The sequence below is a fragment of the Peromyscus maniculatus genome, chromosome 1 (genome assembly GCF_049852395.1).
Source record: "Peromyscus maniculatus bairdii isolate BWxNUB_F1_BW_parent chromosome 1, HU_Pman_BW_mat_3.1, whole genome shotgun sequence".
NCBI classification, from domain to species: Eukaryota; Metazoa; Chordata; class Mammalia; order Rodentia; family Cricetidae; genus Peromyscus; species Peromyscus maniculatus.
Window position 1 is genome coordinate 76530305 of NC_134852.1, and position 20997 is coordinate 76551301.

The 20997-nt window shown below is 40.4% G+C and overlaps 1 protein-coding gene across 12 annotated transcripts in view; it reads right to left on the reverse strand.

Annotated features, from left to right (window-relative positions):
- The window catches only part of Tjp1 (tight junction protein 1), a 256337-nt gene that overhangs the window by 63353 nt on the left and 171987 nt on the right, over nucleotides 1–20997 (reverse strand). For 6 of the 12 annotated variants that reach the window (XM_076544417.1, XM_076544410.1, XM_076544404.1 and 3 more), the window contains exon 3: nucleotides 2713–2769. In XM_076544417.1, coding sequence (XP_076400532.1) covers nucleotides 2713–2769 — 57 coding nt within the window. Of the gene's footprint in view, nucleotides 1–2712; nucleotides 2770–3074; nucleotides 3168–18823; nucleotides 18955–19143; nucleotides 19425–20997 lie in introns of those variants that run through there. The other 6 variants (XM_076544423.1, XM_076544407.1, XM_076544436.1 and 3 more) reach the window with 5 other exon arrangements.

A 20997-nucleotide genomic window follows, 5' to 3' on the forward strand; every position in this document is an offset into this window, starting at 1 on the left:
AATCAGGTTAATAGAAGGAGAGTGGATTTATTCTGGTTCATGGTAGAAGAATACAGTTCAGCATGGTAGGGATGGTAGAATACAGATGGCATGGTGGTAGGAGTGTGAGGCAGCTGGTCAGTCTGTTCAGTCTGAAAGTGGAGAGACCCTGTACTCCACAAGTCCCAGGACCCCAAGAATGGTACTACCCATACTCAGTGTGGGTCTTCCCTCCTCAGAGAAACCTGTTTGGAAACATCTCCACAGACATGCCTCGGTTTGTCTCCTAATGATTCCAAACCCACTCAACTTGGCAATGAAGACTGGTCATTACAAGGTGCTCGGCATTAACCAGAGAAATACAAACTAAAAGAGCTACAATGAGAGACTACTAGACATCTATTCAAATGGTTAAACTCAATGGTTAAAACTGACAATATCAAGAGCTGATGAGATAAATGAGTGACACTCATCCATTGCTGATGAGAAGGTATATCCAGGCTGGTAATTTCCTATAAAATTAAACAGCTAGCATAAAATCCATTGCCATTCCATTTCTAACTATTTACAAAGTTTATTTATGAAGTTATGGTCAAACAAAAGTCTGTATCCTAAAGCAGATTTATTCATAATCAACAAACAACCTAAATGTACCATCAACTATAGGATGAGTAAACTATTATACATTCATACAATGGGATGGAATTTAGTAATAAGCAGGAACTAGATACCAATACAACAAGATTATGGAAAAGTTTCAAATGCATTAATCTAAGCATATGAAGTCAGTCTCAAAAGGCTACTTATTACATAAATCTATTTATATGACATCCCAGAAAAGGTCAAAGTTTAAGGCGACAGATTATTGGTTCAAGGCCGAACGTGAAGAGACAGAGTTGATTACAAAGGGCCTAAAGGAAAGTTTTAAGGTAATGGAGTCACTTTGCATTTTTACTGTGATATTATGTGACTGTCAAAACTCAGAAATGTATACTACATGAGCATATATTTACCCTTATGTAAATTACATCAACAAAAATGATAAAGGTATTAAGAAAAATAAATGTAATACTTAAAATGCTACTAAGCCATTATATCCCAGCCAAATGAAAGACATGAAGTATAAAATTATTTTATGTATCATACATCTGATTTAAACATGCTACCTATTAAGCACAATTCAAACAGGAAGCTACATTTCAGCTTTACGAATTAAAAGTTAAGATACATATTATTAAAATGATTTCTTCATTTAGTGAGATAGAAAAAGGTCAACCATATCTGCCCAAAACTGAATAATTAACTGACTCTTTATCACCATGTGCAGATTCAAACACTCATGAGTTAGATAATCAGCAGTAGTGTCCAAGAACATGATTTCCCCAACCCCACTTGTTAACTTCTCAGGAATAATCAGTGTAAGGTATATGACATTATTTAAACATTTTCTAAGCAGGAAAACCATCAGTAGAGTGAGCTTTACTCAAAGAAAAAAATGGGTGAATTTTGGGAGACATCTGAACAGATAAAGCATGCACTGGTGCCATTAGCCCTATCTTATTTTATTTTATTTCATTTTTATTTTTTGAGACAAGGTTTCTCTATGTAGCCCTAGCCATCCTGGAACTTGATATACAGAACAGGCTAGCCTTGAACTCAGAGATCCACCTACCTCTGCCTCCCATGTGCTGAGATTAAAGGTGTATGACACCATGCCCAGCTAATTTTTAAGTTTGTTTTGTTTGGTGTGTGTGTGTGTGTGTGTGTGTGTGTGTGTGTGTGTGTGTGTGTGTGTGTGTGTGTGTGTGTGTGTGTGTGTGTATCTACAGAGGCCAGAGGAAGGTATTGGATCCTTTGGAGAAGGAGTTAGAGACAGCTGTGAGCAATCCACATGGGTACCAGGAACTAAACTTGAATTCTTTTGAAAAGAAGGCACTATTTCCTTTGGAGCCATGTCTCCAACTCCTAGCCTCATTTTAAACATGTAAACACCAAGGTTTTACAAGACAGATTGGGTCACTTCTTCAAAGTAGAATTAAAACCCAGACCAGCCTGGTTTCGAAGCTCTTATTTCCACTGTGTTTACCAATAATCTTTTCCTGATCATCTGCAATTGTTTAGGTTGTACATGCTTCAAATGAACACTTATCTTACATGACCTCTCCCTCCCCCCCCCTCTCTCTCTCTCACACACACACACACACACACACACCTTCTAAGTAGCTAAGGATGGCCTTAAACTTCTGATCCTCCTGCCTCTATCTCCTGAGTGCCAGGATTTCAGACAGGGATGGAACTCAGAGCTACATGAGGGCTAAATCTAAGCACACTATCAACTGAGCTACATACTAAGCCTTCTTTCAAGATTTTATTAGGAACATAACTTGCTTTAAAATTAAACCCCAAGCCTATAAACATGTATATACAATCAGTTTATAATTTAATATATAATCTTTTATCTTTTCATTCAAAATTCTAAGCAACAAACAAGTTAAATTCAGAGATTAAAAATAGCAAATACACAAGAAATAACCAAAAGGATATGTGAAAAAGTAATCATGCTCACTTCTGACCTTAATGAAGAATTTATTACAAATCTAATTTTAAACAAAAGAATATAGAAAAAATTTCCCCTTTCTGTTGGCTTCCTGACAGCTGGCTTTCCTCTATTGTTTTCAAAGCTGCCAGTATCCTGAATTATAACACAGATTATTTACTGCAGCAGAGACTCACCCTGTGAAGCGTCACTGTGTGCTGTTCCCATATAGCTGTTTCCTCCATTGCTGTGCTCTGATAAAGGAAAAGAAAACAAAGCATTTACCTTACTAAAAGAAATAAGTTTTTAATAAAGCAAAGGAAAGCATTCTGGAAACAACTTAGCATAATAAAATACCAAAACTCACACTATTAATATTAAAAATATTCTGGAAAACACTTAGTAACTATGAAAGGATTGTTTGTTTTTGTTTTAAGAGATAGGAAACCAGACCCAGGAACTTCCTTTGTTTTTAACTTAATTTGGACAGATGCCGCTCTACATTTAACGCAAGCAGAAATCAAGTCTGAGCCAGCTAATTCAGCAACTTTATGCTCACCATCAGACAGGCTAGAATAAAAGATACAACACTTTTAAAATATCTAAGTGAACATTTAAGAGTGTTCTTCATGGTGTGAAAAGCAAGAAAAAGCAAAATACCTCTGACCTCGGTATTTATAAATACTTGTTCCAGGAACCAGATGAAGAACATCTGATAGGTTGTTTTAAAGTCACAAGCAACACTGCTCCGTCCAGTTTCAGTTCTCTGTCAGACTCACTTCCTCTAACTTCATTCACAGCCATACAGAAGGTGGCTTTTATGTTACACCTATCACAAACATGCATCTACAAAACATTAAAACACAAATCTCAAGTCTCTCATGCCCCCCAGAACCATAAAAATCAATCCAAGTTTCAGTGTAGATCCTAGCCAAACCACAGGGTAGCTGAGTTTTTATCTCCCACTATTAATCTCTCATGGAGAAAAGAAATGATCTAAAAGATGAACACTAAAAATTTAAAAGCAAATTTCTTTTGAATTGGGCTAACTGCTTTTCATGGCTTACAGTAATAGTCTCTTTTTACTTTTTAAATAAACTAGAGTGCCTAATATGTATTTATTTCTAAAATAGATTTTTCAGAGTTATCAAAATGTAGGGTGAAAGGGGACAGTACCATGCATGGCATTCTGGGGACATCCCTCATCAGCTATTACTATAAGTGCATCTTTCACAAGTGAGATCTGTTTCTGTTCCATGGGTATCAGTAGCATCACAAGACTCTGTGCATCAAGGTGCCAGGGAACCATTTCTTTTTTCCCACAGCAATTTTAATTGAAGATTAATGGCACCTTAGAAAATAGACCCCTATAAAGAAAGCCTGCTTCCCTAAATTCAAAGCAACTAGATTGACTTTCCTCCCAAATGAATAAGGGGAGAAAGAGAAAGGATCTCTCTGTTCACTCCCAGAGATAAGAACTGCCAACCTCACCAGCTTTTGTTTCAATCTTCCAATCATGAGCAGCAAAACTTTCTTTTAATAAGACTCCCTTGGACACAAAGCTGTTTTGTTTTAAACAAAAACTGACCAGATTTTTTTAAACACACATACACAATACCACCACCACTAACAACAACAACAAACCCTCCACAAACCCTCCTCCATCAATGTGAATCAGTGACAGTGATAAGTAGATGCATTAACTCTCAGCAGCTCCACTAAAATACACATAATAAAACGTCTGCAGTAACTGCCAGTCTGTGCAATCTCAGCTGACATTAACAATGAGAACTGCTTGCATAGCTCTAAACTGGTTTTTTCTGGATCCACTTTGTTAACTAGTAGCAGTGCTTCGATGACTTTTTAATCCCTATCAGTCCAAACTGTAAGTGACCTGATAACAGGTACTTTCCCTGGTAACAAGTGTGTGGTTCTCTGCATTGTTGTGACGATCACATAGTTTACATTGTTAGGCAAAGGAAAGCAGGTTACAAAACAGCTTGGGTATTGTCGAATCTAATTCTGTTTCAGTGTAAGTAGGGAGAAGGCTGAAAAGACATGAAAAACGTTCACATTGATCAGCTTGAAATAAAGGGACCATGGGTATATTTCTATCAGGTGTTTTATCTTTTTGTTCTTTTTCCACTCATACTAAATTGGCAACATATTTCAAACTACATTAACATTCCATTGATACCTGAAGCCTCAAATATTTGCTTCTAGTTGGACTTGTTGTTTTAAAGGTTTCATTTATTAAATTATGAAAATGATCATTAATGGGTGGGAACTGGATCCTTTAGGACAGGGAGCACAGCCTCTGGGAGATACCTAAGATAGAACAGCCTCTGAAGAGAAACAGAAACCGAGCTGGGGAGGTTTGTTTTCACTATAAGTCCTTCTGTACTGTTTTATAATGCTCATCTGATTACTTGTGCAAATAAATTTAAGTGCAAACTTCATTTTCATGCTGTAAACTTATTATTAATCTTTTTAAAAAAGAATCATTGTAAAACCTACCCAAGGGCCTCTGTTAAACCACACCAGTCCCATTCTAAAGTGTTTAGGCTTGTAGGAAACTAAAGAACAGGGGATAATCCACTAAGCATGATGCTGCTTCTAGTATTCTCCATTAACTATGCAAGATACACAGAAAATGAGCTAGCCCAAAAATAAGAGCAGCACCCAAGTCTGTTATAAATTTGAAATGAGATTTTAGTTTTCCTCACCTATAAGATCAGAAAATTAGACTGAATTATTTCAAGGAAAAAGGTCTTCCCAGTTCCAAAAGTCTATTTATTAAAGTATACTAAAGGATAGGTCACAAATTCAATAATTAGTATCAAAAGTGACTGCAATTCATGGTTGCTGAATTAGTTTTGCATACACTTCTAAGCTGATATCAACTGCCTAGAATCATAATTTCTAAAGAAGCAAAAAAAGCTTTATTTCAGAATTTGCCAAGAGTTTGTTTGGTTTCTTTGTTCTAAGCTCCAGCTGGCAAATACACTACTCAGATCACCAAATCTGAAGGGCTTCCTGCCAACTCTAGATCCTAATTCTAGGCAGTTTCATCACCCTTCAGGCCAACTACAAATCAAGTGGGAGAAAGGCAGGAGAGCGAACTGACAAGAAGCTCATTTTCCTATGACTGAACAGTACTATCTGCGAAAGAGGGGAAGGCTGAACAGAGAAACAGCAAACCTCCAGGCACATCACACGTGCTGTGACGTCATGGGGAAAACTCAATGGAAAGACTATAAGTGGAAGGCAGACTGAAGGCAGAAAGATCAGTTAGAGGAGAGTTAACCTGAGAAGAAGGGGGGGCAGCTCTGAAACGGCAGGCCATAATTACAAATGCAATCTCAGACATGCTTAATTTCAAGTACCGGGAACCATCACAGCAGAGATACAGAAATTGGGCAAGTAAGTGGGTATACATGTTTGAAAGATCAAGACTGACATCTAGGTGGCTAGAGAGATGGCTCAGAGGTTGAGAGCCCAGACTGCTCTTCCAGAGGTCCTGAGTTCAATTCCCAACAGCCATATGGTGGCTTACAACCTTCTATAATGAGATCTGGTGGTGCCCTCTTTTGGCATGCAGGCATACATGCAGGCAGAACACTGCATACACAATAAATAAATAAATCTTAAAAAAAAAAAAAAAGACTGAGAGCTAGAGTAGACAAAGATCTAAGGGCAATCTACAAAGACTGCAGCACTGAAACTGTATCTAGTTACAAAGGACTAAGATGACCCCATGGACCACAACTATTTTAGGGGAAGGAAGGAAGGATCAAGAGAACTAAACAAGTTGCTGATGAGAACCAACAGAGTTAATACAAAATATTATTTACAGTCCAGAGAACACACCAAAATACAAGAACTGAAGATCTCGCAATCTGATAGCAATATACTTTATTATCTAACATCTCAAAAGAAGAAAATTTCCGCCAGGCAGTGGTGGTGAAGGCCTTTAATCCCAGCTCTCGGAGGCAGAGGCAGGTGGATCTCTGTGAGTTTGGAGGCCAGCCTGGTCTACAGGAAAGCCAGGGCTGTTTCACAGAGAAACCCTGTCGGGGTGGGTGGTGGTGGTGGTACCACACACAAGAGTTAAAGCAACCTAAACAGTTTTTGCATGGCTCCCAGCCCTCCATTAGGAAAATCAAGTCCTGCTCTTTCTGGGCTCCTTCTGGAAGCAACTCTTCGACCTGAATTGTTCCTACTTTCCCTGGAGCTGTAAAGTTTGCTTTTATTTTGTTTTGTGTTTTACTTTTTTTGTTGTTAGCTTTTTATTCTACCTAAAGTAGAAAACAAGACTACTTCTTGGCATAAGACTGAGTCTGGAACTAAGAAGTATGGGAATGGATCCTGACCCTCTATGAATTTTCAAATACACATCATACTCTACCCACTGCTCTATAGGTGAAGTACTAAGATAGGAAATAGGATACGTGTTAAAAGATAGCAGATGGCATAGAGTGGTAATGATCTGAGGGGTACTGTTTAAATTCTCGAGACAGAGATGCCAAGAGGTAGTGAAAAAAGATCAATCTCAAGTTCAATGAAGTGAGGTCCTGAAGAGACTCCAGGAGAAGTCAGGAACTCAACAAAATTCACAAATACAAGAAAAAAGCAACTCATTAAATGTAAGAATTCAATAAATTATTAAATTAAATAAATTAAAACAAGCACACAGGGACTAAAGGATCAAGTTTCAACAGAAATGAAGTAACAACTGAACACAACTGTGTCAGAAATGTGTGACCACACTGACAGACAACGGCAGGAAAACCAACATCTCTATAAATACAGTATTTCAGAAGTTAATACAGAAAGTCATCTTGAAAAAAAGAAAATGGTGCCAACTTTGTAAAGAAGAAAGCATATTTATATATTCACAGGAAAAGGTTGGCTTTATAATCATATATTTAAACTTTTGTACTTGCCAAAGTGAACAAACACGTATAAATCTTATAACCCACAGAACAACATGAGTTTTTTTTTTTTTTTTTTTTTTTGGTTTTTCGAGACAGGGTTTCTCTGTGTAGCTTTGCGCCTTTCCTGGAGCTCACTTGGTAGCCCAGGCTGGCCTCGAACTCACAGAGATCCGCCTGGCTCTGCCTCCCGAGTGCTGGGATTAAAGGCGTGCGCCACCACCGCCCGGCTAGAACAACATGAGTTTTAAATTAAGCAAAGGTAGTGTACCAATTAGAAGTCAGGGTAGAGTTACCCTTGTACACAGGCACAGAAGTTGGAAAAAAAACTCTGAGATATTAGTAAGATTCCTTTTTGCTCCAGAAGCTAGGCAAAGAGGTATATCCAATTTGAAAATTAACTTATATATACCACGATCTCTTTTTCCTTTAATGTACTGTTAGAAATACTTCAAAATAAAGTAACTTGACGATAAAAGTTGTAATGGAATTGATAAAAGTAAATCAAATATAATTTGCCCATTTGTCTATCTTTTTAAAAAAGAAAAACATTGGAACAATTAATATAGTACTTTGAAAAACTGGTACATTTTTTCTGGTACTAGTACTGGCAAGGGACTGTTTATTCTGTCTTTCTTATACAAACAGTACCCCTGGGTAACCAAACAGTACATGAAAGGAAGTTTTTCTTAGATATTCCAGCTAATAAATCATAAAAGAATAAAATTTAAACACCATCATCTGGTGACACCTAGTGTATTAAGAAATCTAGGCAAATGCTTTGTTCAAGCTCATGGGAGGCCTGCCCGTTCTGAATGGAGACAGAGGAAGAGTGGACGGGGAAGGGGGTAGAAGGGTGGGGGTGGGGAGACATGGGAAGAGGGAAGGGAAATTGTAGTTGGTATGTAAAATACATGAAAAAATGTTAATTAAATAAAAAATCTAAGCAAACACTTCCCATTTATAAAGCCAGGTACAGTGACCTCTGCCTGTGATCTCAGCACTTAAGGGAAGGATGAGGAGGACGAGTTCAGGAGAGCTGCAGGCACATCACACCCGAGTTTCAGACCAGCCTGGGCTTCGAGAGACCAAGAGGGGGAGAAGAGAAAGTGGAAGGAAAGATCTTATAAAAGCAAACCAAAAAATGTTATGTGATAATGGGTTCATTAATTGCTGTCTGTACTGAAATGAGAATACATGGGAGATTTCATCATAGCTTCCATTTGAGATGTTTGTCACTTAAAAAAAGAAACTTGAAGGAACTAGAAATCATTTTCTGAGAAGACCCAAACAAAGAGTGCCCCTACCATGACCCTTCGACCAGTTCCTTCAGCAGCTGCCTTCTTCTCCAGAAAAGAAAAAGTACAGGGAATCTTAGAGATAAGCATCTTACAGGAGCATTTTAAAAGATCATCTAACACAACAAGGAAGTATGTAACAGTGTAAAAAAGTTAACTATTAAACTGCCGGCAGACAATAGGTATGAGTTCTAAGTAGTAGAAAGATAACAGGGATCTTGACACTCCTGAGTTCTGACCTAGTTTCTGGGCTCAGGACAAAGCTCTTGAGGAAAAAAGAAACCAATGCTAGATGGGTGAGGGATGAATGTGGGAAACATTCCGGTAAAGAAAGCAGTCTAATCAAAAGCCCAATTCCTAGCAAAATATCTGAATTTATTATATGCTATGGTACTGTATTAAGCTCTGCAAATAACCAGGCACAATCAAATCTGACCATGCTTCTCCCAGAGCTTATACTCTCATGGGAGACACATATGACCCAAACACTTCCTGACTTGATATATAATCACAGGCTTAAGTGAGCACTACCAAGAAAGAAAACCAGTGTCCTAAGAGGAACAAAGAGAAACCTGGCAGGAAGTGCATGGGAGAACTGAAGAGGGCTGGAAGAGATGCCTCAGATGTTAAGCATGCTTACAGCTCTTTCAAAGGACCAGAGTTAGGATCCAAATAGCCATCTCAAGGAGCTCACGACCACCTGGAACTCCAGCTCCAGGGGGATCTGACACCTTCTTCTGGTCTCTGTGAGCAAACCACACACACACACACACACACACACACACACACACACACACACACACACACACGGACAGTTTAATAAATGAGAAGTGGAAAGCAAAGTCTGTCAACAGAGGGCGAAGAGAAAGAGAACGATGAGGTCATCAAGTGAACAACAGCCCAACAGCCCAGTAACAGTTTACTGACCATGTTAACGATTTTGATCTTTTACTACCTAAAGCCAGAGAACACAGAAACTTTAGAATGAGTGAACGTTTGGGTGCATTTTAGAAGACATGGTAGAGAAACTAACCATAACACTTAGATTCTGAAAAGATTACTTTTACAGTTCAGAACAGCACGGACTAGAAGACGCAAAGACTTAGGAGCCAGAGGAGGAGGAGGCGTGCTGTGAGATGCTGTCTTCTGGACTCATAAACTCATGGCAGCTGTGGTATTTGCACAGGACCAAGCATGGGTAGGTGAGGGGGTCATGAGACTCTACCTTAGCTGAAGAGGGAAAGTTGGCTGCTGGAGGAGGGGAAGTTGTTTTTCTTGGGAGGTGTGGTCACTGGTAGGTTGCCTGTGCCTTCGAAAATACCCCCCAACCTATACATACAATCAGCACTAACTGGACTCAATGAATTACAAAGGGGGTAGGGTGGGCTGAGGGTAGGGAGATTTGGGCTGACTATGATCAAGATACATTGTGTGTGTGTGTGTGTGTGTGTGTGTGTGTGTGTGTGTGTGTGTAAAACTATCAAAGGACAAACAACGATTCTTTATTTTGGAAAAACTGAGTCTAAGATATTCTTTAGAAGGCTACTTTAGCACTCCAAAGAGAGCACGTGTGTATGTTACATATGTGAAGAGGGAAGGTAGTAAGTGGTAGAAAATAAGGCAGAATACAATGAAAAGATCAGACGTGCTCAACTGGTTAAAAAACTGAAAGACTTGATAATCACTCACTCATCACTAAGGTGACTATCCAAACTGAGTCATATACACTGGATTTATAATGTACTTCAAAGCCTCCATTGCCAAACCAGGCTGTAGCTCTTAACGCTAATGCAAGATAGTTTTCCTAAGTATCTCAAGAGCCCAAGCACCTTTTCTGAAACTAAAAAATAACTTGCTGAATTGAATCTACTTATCTACTGAATGAATTTTGTAAATAAATAAGCTCAACCGTAATTCCTACATGGCTTTCTCCAATATTAAAATAGCTTCATTTACAATGTTTTAAAAAGATGTGCCAATCATGGTAACTTACTATGTGCTAGGTTCTCAGTGGAGTTATACAACTATCTGAGCTGGGTACTGTTTGCCTTTTCTACTCCTGCGTGCTTTTAAATAGGTGAGACAGTAGCAAATGGTAGATAGATCCCCCAAAACTCAAAACCTAGACCCTAAACTCAGTAAGCAAAAAAAACTTAAGCTTATTCAATGACTATATATATATATATATATATATATAATATTTATATATTATATATTATATTTATATATTATATATATATTTATATGTATTAGTTTTTCGGGACAGAGGTTTCTCTGTGTAGCTTTAGTGCCTGTCCTGGATCTCGCTCTGTAGACCAGGCTGGCCTTGTAGATCCACCTGGCTCTGCTTCCTGAGTGCTGGGATTAAAGGTGTGTGCCACCACTGCCCAGCTGACAATATTTTTTAAGAACTTATCATACTGGACTTCTTGCTGTATAGAATCTGGCCTGCTGATAGGTACGCAGTGTTTACATGGCTTTCCACTTTATAATTCATTTATGAACATTTGCCTAATGCATTTTTATACATTAATGCTATGTTTCACAATAAGAAGATAAAAAAAATTAACTGGGCTGGCTAGTTTTAAGTCAAAGCATTTATGTCAAAATCCAGATTTATAACCTGTTTTGAAAAACCGGAAGATCTGGCTTGTCTGACCCCAGGAAAGGGACCAGCTGGAGCTCCAGTAGGTGCTTCCTTCACTGCAGCTTGTTCCTAACAAATACAGTAGTAGGATGCTTCCAGCTTCCATGACTCATCCTACTTGTCCAGTCTAAGACTCACCTAACACATACGAATGTTCGTCTGATGCTCATTTAGAACACAGGAGCATTTAAATGTACACGTTTGAGTTATAATCAGATGTGTGACTAACTATAGCAAATGAATTAGCCTTGGATTCTTCACCTGTAAAAGGATCCTTCACCTGTAAAAGAGATTAATAGTACCTAATAGGACTCTAAACATCAAATAAGCATATCTATGAAACACTAAGTTCAGTATCTGTGAGTCAGCACTCAACATAAATGCAGAATCTATTTTCAATGCCCACTCATTTCCAATTTTACAGGCAATATAGCGTCAGTACAGTATATTTTTGTTTGATTAAATAGTCCAGTACAAATAAAAAAAATTACTGAGTAAGTCTTCTAAAGTCCTTTTCTATGATACTACTGAAAAAGATTTACATTTTGAAAGCCAGATCTAGTTTAGATGTTTTTGTCTAAAACACATCTACCTCTTGATTGGAGATTTCAATAGTCTTACCAGAATCAAGTAAGGGGATGCCCACTATAGATTTAAGATTTAATCATAAAATATTCTCAAAATTAAAACTAACCAAAAGTGGCTTTCATACAACTGTTAGAACTCATAATAGCTGGAAATTTTGTTCAGATAATTCATTTTGCACAATATTCAACCAGTACAAAACCACAACTTAACCTACTTCCCCCCTTCCCTCAAAGTCAGTAAGGCAAGAAGTCTTTCTACAATAAAAGGCTTCGAAGGGCAGGCTAACTACAGTGGATAGTCTTGTAATCCCTGCACTCAGGAGGCGGAGGCAGAACTGAGTTAAAATCAGTCTGGGCCACATAATACGTTTGAGGTCAGCCTAGACAGAACAAGTTGTCCAAGATAGTCTGGAACTCCTTATATAGATGAGGATGACCTTGAACTACTGACCCTCAGGCCTCCATCTTCCCAGAGATGGGATTACAGGCATGCATTACCACACCTACTTTATGCAGTACTAGTGTTTGAACACTGGGCTTTGTGCATACTAGACAAGCAAGCACTCTGCCAACTGAGAGATGCACCCAGCCCCAAATCTTTGGTTTTTACACAATGAATTACAAGTTTTAAAACTGATCATTACACTACAGAGCAGCTGAATCCTATAAACTTTTGTGTTTTTGTTTTTCAAGACAGTGTTTCTCTGTGTAGTCCTATCTGCCCTGATATAGAACAGGCTGGCCAGCCTCTGCCTCAGAGATCAGCCTCGGGGGTCCCCTGCCTCTGTCTCCCAAGTGCTAGGTTTAAAGGCATGCGCCTCCACCACCCAGTTATACTAGAAACTTCTAAAGAGCACAGAACTAAACCAAAATGTACTCAGTGTTAACAAAAACAATTAGTCATTCTTGGTATCCTTCTAAGTTCCAGATTTAAGTTAAGATTTAATTAGCCAGCAGTGGTGGTTCACACCTTTAATCCCAGCACTCAAAGACAGAGGCAGGCAGACCTCTGAGTTCAAGGCCAGCCTGGTCTCCAGGACATCCAGGGCTACACAGAGAAACCCTGTCTCAAAAACAAAAAACAAACAAGCAACAACAAAAAGATGTAATTGGGGGGCTGGAGAGATGGCTCAACTGTTAAGAGGATGACCTTGCTCTTCCAGAGGACCTGCGTGGCAGCTCACAACTGTCTGTAACTCCAATTCCAGAGAATCCAACACCCTCCAACTGACATACGTGTAGACAAAACATCAATGCACTTAAATAAATAAAATATTTGGAGAAAAGATTTAACTATAAATATAACATATATTCAGTCATCTGAAATTGTTTAAAAAGCAGATGTGGTAGTTCACACCAGTAACATCAGTACTTGGCAGTGGAGACACTGAATTCAGGGCTAGCCTCAGTTACACAATGAGTCTGAGATCAATCTGTTTTATGAAAACTCACCTCAAAACAATAACAAAAACGCTCTTTTAAACACTACCACCAATATCAAAACAGTGAAAACTCCTAAAAGAAGAAAAATGAGTCTTTTATTTTATTTTTTTCTGAGACAGGGTCTCTCTGTATAGCTCTCTCTTTGGCTGTCCCGAGCTCACTCTGTAGACCAGGTTGGCCTCCAACTCACAAAGATCTGACTGCCTCTGCTTCCTGCGTGCTGAGATTAAAGATGTGCACCACCACCACCTGGCTGAAAATGGAAATCTTTATCTTCGGAATGTACTCTCTTTTAAAAAATAAAAAACTTAAAAGATTTCAGCAGACTAAAACAAACTTACTTGAAACTTTGGTTCCTCATTACTATCCACAGAAAATATCCTTTGTGTGCATGGTAAACTCAAGTGAGTTCATGTGTCAGCCAAACTTCCTCGTATTCTGCCAGCACACAAACATCTTGTTCCGACACATAACTAAAATGCACCCAAGACAAAATCTAAAAACATTCTATCTTTCAAAGATTTAGTACGACAAATACAACAGCTCAGGGCCTATTTATACCACCAACGGTGTATTTTAAGGTCCAAAGTTTGGCACCACTGGCTTTACAGTGAACTGTACAGCCAATCATTCAGAATTCAATCATTTTATCCATTTTGGGGTTATAAAATGAAACTTCTGACTCACACCCTTCATACCTACCCAAGCTTCTCACTCATTATTAAGAATTTATCTGCTTAAGAAGAAATGGAATAGTTGGCCCATAAAGGAGCAACCTGAAGCCGCTCTTCTCTTCTCTGCACTAAATAAATTAAGCAGCACTCTAGGTCAGAGACAGCAAAAGGTCTAGTTTATTGTTGGCTTACAAAGGAAATGCTACTCAGAAACAGAGGAAGAGTAAGTTTGAAACTTGGTCAATCAACTCTCCTAATGGCTATCTCTTTCCACCAGACGAAATGCTGCCAAACTTACAAGATGTTTGGTTTTTTGTTGTTGGTGGTGGTTTTTGGTTTTGTTTTTTGTTTCTGACATTGCCTATCAAAGTTCGAAGTCGAAGACAAATTCCCGTCAAGTATTTCAGGAGTATCATTCTACACAGAAGCCCTCTTTTAATTTCAGTCGACACTTGAAAAAGCTCTGCTCACAGCGGTTAGTTAGCAGTGCTGCCCCGCTCTCCCCCCCCACCCCCCCCCTCCCCCGCTTGTCAGCCATTACTAGGTGGCTGAGCAGGGACTTGGAGTGAGTGTGAATGAAGGCTTGGCAGGCCTGGGATCTTCTGCAGCTACACGGGAGGACAGATGTCACAGGAATTTAAAGCTGGACTCTTGTCTCTCAGAAGACTGAATTATTAACACATCAGAGCTAGATCAAGAAACAAAACTATATCTCCTAAATTTTTATTAAAACTATCATTTTGAGACACCCCCCCCCAAAAAAGATTTTTCAAAAAATAGGTTTTTTAAAAAAGATATTTCCATAACAGCACAATGATCTTATTTATTCTGATTTACTCTTAACAACTATACTGATCTTACTTTAGGTCTCTAAATAGAAAAGGATTAGAGAACAGGTAAGTCAGAGGTAGAATCCCAATTCTAGGATTAAAAAAACACACACACACAAAACAAAACAAGCGAAGCTACCGTAATTTTCCCCTCAAAGCAAACAAGAAATTACTATAAATAGCCATCACAGCCCTAAAAGCCGCAGATTGGTTCATGCTCCTTAACTACTGGTGAGTGAGGCCGACACTACCACTGCAGCAGGCAAGGGGGAGCATTAAGTCTTCCTCAAATCCGAAATAAAAGTTCACTGTACAAGCTCCTACCATGAGGACATCTACTGGGGAAAAGAGCACTGTATCAGTAAGCTGTGAAGCTACAATGCAGTGAGGACTACAGCCAGTTTACATGAATTAAAGCTTTAATGAATGGCAGCTCAAATGCTCAACACAGCTACACACTTAAAAGCCTGTGTCTAAAATACTACATTCTGGTGAAAACTACTATACAAAGTGAGCACAGGGGAGTGGGGGTATCACTAGAACAAAGATCACAAATGGTGGCAGACTCAATAAAGCAAAAATCTTAAGCTTCAAGTGAGTTTTTACTTTACTCTTGAAGTATATGAAGCAAATACTCACTGATCAGTTAAGTACCAAATTAAAACTTGTTTAACAGTTCCTCAGCAAACAATCCCTGTCCATAAAGACTGATGTAACAAGTTTTGCACATTACCTTAGATATTTTCTGCAGTTCAGATTCAAAATTGTTCAGCTATTGAAAAAACTCACTGTGCCTCACTTGGTATAGATTCCTGAGAATTCTCACAATAAACAGAGTAATGGTTTAAAAAAGAAAACTGTAAATCATTACTATATCCATCTACATTACTTCAGGTATAGCCACTAGGAAAAACAAAACTGTTTCTCAGATACAAACATTTCATTACACAGCAGAACACTAAGATAGCCAAGGAGGACACAATCATTTTTACTGTTTCTTCCAAAGTGACACAACTTGAAATCGCAGAAGCCATTCAACTCCCTTCAGCCACTTTCTGTGGGTCAGCCAATGAAAATGTTCCTAATAATTACTAATACTATTTTCTTCCTTAATTAAGCCATTATTTGGTAAGGCAGAGAACCATCCCCAAATTTCCGTTTTCAACTTTCAAATAACTGTTATCAAATACAGTAGTAAGCAAAAACTCATTGCAAATTCAGATGTACATCATACACATAGAAAAAGGCTTTCCCCTTTACTTGCTGAGTATCATGCACAAAGAGAATCCCTTTTCAAACATTCATGGTTGCACTGCGCACATGCGCGTACACTTGTGCTTGTGTCTCCCTACACTTTTCCCCTAGTGTTTTGTCACTTATTTTTCCAAACACTTAAAATTTCATGAGGGGCAGGGAAGAAAGGATGGCTCAGTGGATAAAGGTGCTTGCGACTCAGATGCAAGACTGACCAAAGCCACAAAATTGTCATCCATTGGGTCACCACAGCATGTGTGTGCTCTCATCAGACACCCAAAAAACTAGCAACTACAAAGATTCATCTGGATTTTGTTGTTGTTGCATACGAGGCAGGAAAGAAACATTTTTAAAAGAAGGTATCAATCAGTCTTTGTAGTTTTATTTATTGAATAATGGATTCTTTCCCAATAATCTATGCTTAGTTTGACATCTATTCATAGTTTTCCCTTTTGCTGGGCTAACTGTGCCTAGGCAAACTATTTCCACTTCACAGCATTACTGTGAGAATTAAAAGAATTACCCATACAGAACTAATAGCACATATAAAAAGTCCATCGCAATCACTAATAGCTGTGTGGCTCTAGTCTATTCCTTAACCAATAACCTTCTTTAAATTACCCTGAATTTGGGGTTGGGGATTTAGCGCAGCGGTAGAGCGCTTGCCTAGCAAGCACAAGGCCCTGGGTTTGGTCCTCAGCTCCGGGGGGGGGGGGGGGGGGGGGGGGGACGGGACGACTCTGAATTTATAATAAATTAGATTTTCTGAAAGGACTTTCTCCCTCCATTCATTTATGTGGTAAGATAAACATCTTATCAAGCTATCATGTTTTCGATAACGTCACACTGGAATTATACTTGGAACTGCACTGCACTCAATTCGGGGACCACAGGTAAGTTCTGACTCTCTTCACTCGGAGTTTTATGGCACTGTCTTGAATTTGATGTCCTCCACCCAAAATTCAGGCAACAAACCATTATTTGTTGTATTTATTCTTAAGTATAGACTTTGGAGGAAGATTTTAATGGTGTATATTAGAATTTTAAACAAACTCTTTGACATAGAAATTTCATTTTTAAGAATTTGCCATACAGTAGTAAGTGTACAGATACAAAAATGTAAATACAATCATATAAAATGTACTCATTGCAATAACAATATCCTGGAAGCAAGCCAAACATCTCAAAAAGGCAATGATGACCTGAGCAGCAAGAGGAAAACCACTGAACCATTACAAAAATACAGAATCAAAAGTATTGGCTTAGTCACAAGTTCTACAACTGTTGTGCTAAAAACAGAAGAGCGAGCGGCAAAATTAGTGTCTGCACAATTTTTTACCGGGTAGGAGAAAGAAAAGCACCCCATGTAAAGCACTGACAGAGCCGGGCTCTTCAGCATTTTTGATTCCCTCAGAAAAATAAATGTGACTTAGGGAAACAACTGGTTAGCACTGCATTTACCTGCTCATTTATGGTAGGTCTAGTTTTACGTAAGACTTCAAAGTGCGCCCCAACACAGCATCCGAGAAAATAACCCTTCAATTTCCAGCTAATCATGCAAATATTTAACTAGAAAGGCTTTACCATGTTCCATAAAAATCTCAATATCATAATTTATGTGTAAATTTTAAATCACCTTTTAAATCACCTTGCCATAGCAAGCTATTGGAAACACTTCTCTTGTAATAACACTTTCCAAGTGTGTTGTCTTGAATAGCAAGTACCAGGGCTCACACTTGGAAACTAAGTGACATTCTGTGTAATAAGGCAACAAAGTCTTTCTTCCCAGGAAAGGAAGTCCCAGCAAAGGTAAATAACATGTTTTATAAGTAACAAATGTTGCACTGATTCTAGTTTTTGGACCCAGTCTTAACATTTAGATGGTTCATCAATGTACGTTCAAAAAAGATACAAACTAAATTATTCCTAAAGGAAGAATACTCCATTCCTTAAAATAATCTGTTCAACTACTAACTGCTAACTACTGCCAGTCAAAAGACATGGTCCTGTTAAGAATTCAGACGCTTCCTTCATCTGCTCCCAAAGGTTAGGATTAAGTATTTCAAATAGAAAAATACATAAAATCACCACTTGTTTTAAACTGCATTTAAAGTAATAAATTTAAGGGAGTTTTTTTTTCCACTCATCACATTTTGTATTCCTGTCATTGTTTAAAAGAGCAAGCACTTTTAAGATGTTTTAAAAGAATTAAATTGTACAAAAAAAGAGGAGTCTAACTCGTTTTTAAATTTTTTAGCTTAATGTAGTACTTAATAAGACATGTTGTGTCAAGAAACACACTTCAAAACACACAGGGAAAATGAATCGGGAAGTCGTTTTGTGCAGAATTCACCGGGTATTTTTTGTTGTTGTTTGAATCCATCTTACTGTCCATGTGTAGGGACACTTTTGCGATACTTCTGAAAAGTTGAAATTCAAGTGTTAAGAACTTTCCCCCTTCTGTTGCCTCACACAAATAATAAACCTCAAAATAAACCTTAGCTACTCTCGAGCTGAGTGTTTTGCTGTCTCAAAGCTTTATCGCTGCCATGGCGCATACCGCAGCGGGTGACATCAGATCGAAACTACAGGGTTTCGCCGGGTACCAACCACTCCTCCAGAGACAGCCCCGGCTACCCACCGGCCTGCCGCAGGTGACACCCCCGGGTCTCCGCGGACACGCTCTCGGGGACCTGAGAATCCGCACCCGGGGCGACTTTCCCAGGCGCGAGACCTGTTGCACGTCGCCTCGCAGCGCGAGCCGGAGCCAGGCACCGGCAGCCGTGCACCTGCCCCGGCGGCAGGCGCGCCCCCAGCCCGCCCTCCTCCCCTCCCTCCCCGCCCCGCCACCGTCGCCCCCGGCTGCCGCCCGCGGGGAGGGCGGGGCGAGGACCCCCCGCCGGTGCCCCCGGTCCCCCCCGGCGCCCCGCCCGCAGCCCCGCGGGCCGGGAGCCCTCTCACCTTAGCGGCCGCGGCCCTGGCGGACATCTTGTCTCTCTCGGCGCCGCGCGAGGCTCCTCGGACCCGAAACTCCGCGCCGCCGGCCCGCCCGCCCGCTCCTCACGCCACCGTCCGCATAAACATCTCCCGGGGACGAGCGGGGCAGGGGCGGGGGCGGCCGGAAAGGCCCGGCCCACGGGGAGGGGATTCAAGTAGGACAAAAGTCCGGGAAGCGTCCGCCCCGCCCGGGCTTCTCCGCGGGGCACACCCGGCCGCCGGCTCGGCCTCCGCCGCCCTCGGCCCGCTCGCCGCCCCGCAGCACCGGGACCCCCGGCTGGTCCCCTCCGCCCTCGGGCGTCTCCTCAGACGCCTGCTCCCGCACCTAACTTCCCCGGAACGCGCGGCCGCCGAGAGACGTGCCGTCGGCGGGCAGAGCCGTCGCGGGCAACTCCGGCAGCCACGCAAAACCTGCCGGACCGGGCCACTGAGCATGCCCAGCCGGCGGGGGGCGGGGCCTCGGCGGGGGGCGGGGCCAGGCCGGGTCCGACCCCCGCGCGGAAGGAAAAGCTCAGCTCTCCAAGTAACTTGCTAGGCGGTTTCCGCTGCCGCGCGAACCATCCTGTGTGTTTTTTTATCAAGGATCCGGCAGAATTCGCCCCCGAGAACCACAAACCCTTGTGTGCCAAAAGCTTTTCGACTCCCTACGGAGACTTGTCGACTCGCTCCTCAGCCAGCCTCCCCGCGATCAGTCCCCACGCAGGAGTGTGGCAGGAAAGACGGGCCTGGCCAATACCTGACTGTGGTTTCCTTAACCTCGCAAGTAACAATGGTCACAACTGTCACCACGTGTCTGAGCATTGTTACCCTATTGAAGGGAGATGTGTTTTTGTTTAAAGTACATCAGAAGCGTTCTAGCAGGCTCAGAACTAGCCAACTGCCTTAAATAAACCAAGTTACAGATCTGGGCGCTGAGGGGAACAAGCATCCAGTGATAATCCCAGCCACTTTCTCCTGCCTCCCTACATTTTGGGCTATCAAGATTGCTGAGATTCTTGGCCCCTGAAGAGATAGATCAGGCTGCCTGCCTTTCTAAACCAAGCCCCCCAGCTCAAGCTGAACAGAAAAGGACATAAGTACACGCGGAAATCACCATCCAGTTCAATGGGCCACTGTGCAAAACTTAGGCCAACTGCCTTGCTGAACAGGAAAAATGGGTAGAAAATAATTTTGAGCTTCATTAATTTACACTCTGTACTTCAAAGTTCTTCACAAATATCAGAAATTTTTAGTAACATTAAATAATACCCTTAAAGTACCTAGTATAGTGCTACAATAGCCACGCTGGGTATGTGTGGAGGGGGGTGCGGCACAAACAGGGTTTTAAACAATAGTTTTTAGATTTCAACTGCATGACAAAATCAGACTTGATTCTAAGAAGTATCCGTATGACACATAAACACCAATTAAGGTTTCAAAGCCACACGTTTTACAACTCTAAGCTAGTTGAACTAGAAAAGAACATTGTGCAAACCAAACCCTATTTCTTGCCATGCATGAAAACAGTTAAAGTCGGTTTTTGTTTTAGTCGTATCACATGCGATTGTTTTAAAGACAAAGTGCCCTGTGTTCTCTTAAGAAGGGTGATTGAATTTTTCCTATGAGAAGACAGCATTATAAAAAACTTAGGTGTGCTGTATTTTAGAAAGTGGTTATTGAAGGTCTTTCACATCAGTGCATTAATATTTAATAAGATATGCATTCTGCAAATGTGCCTAGAGGCGGGTAGGGTGTTTTGTGCCATAATCTTCACCTTTTCTCATTGGTCAATCTTCTATCAAGTCTCCCACTATGTAAGTTAAATGTTAGATATCTGCA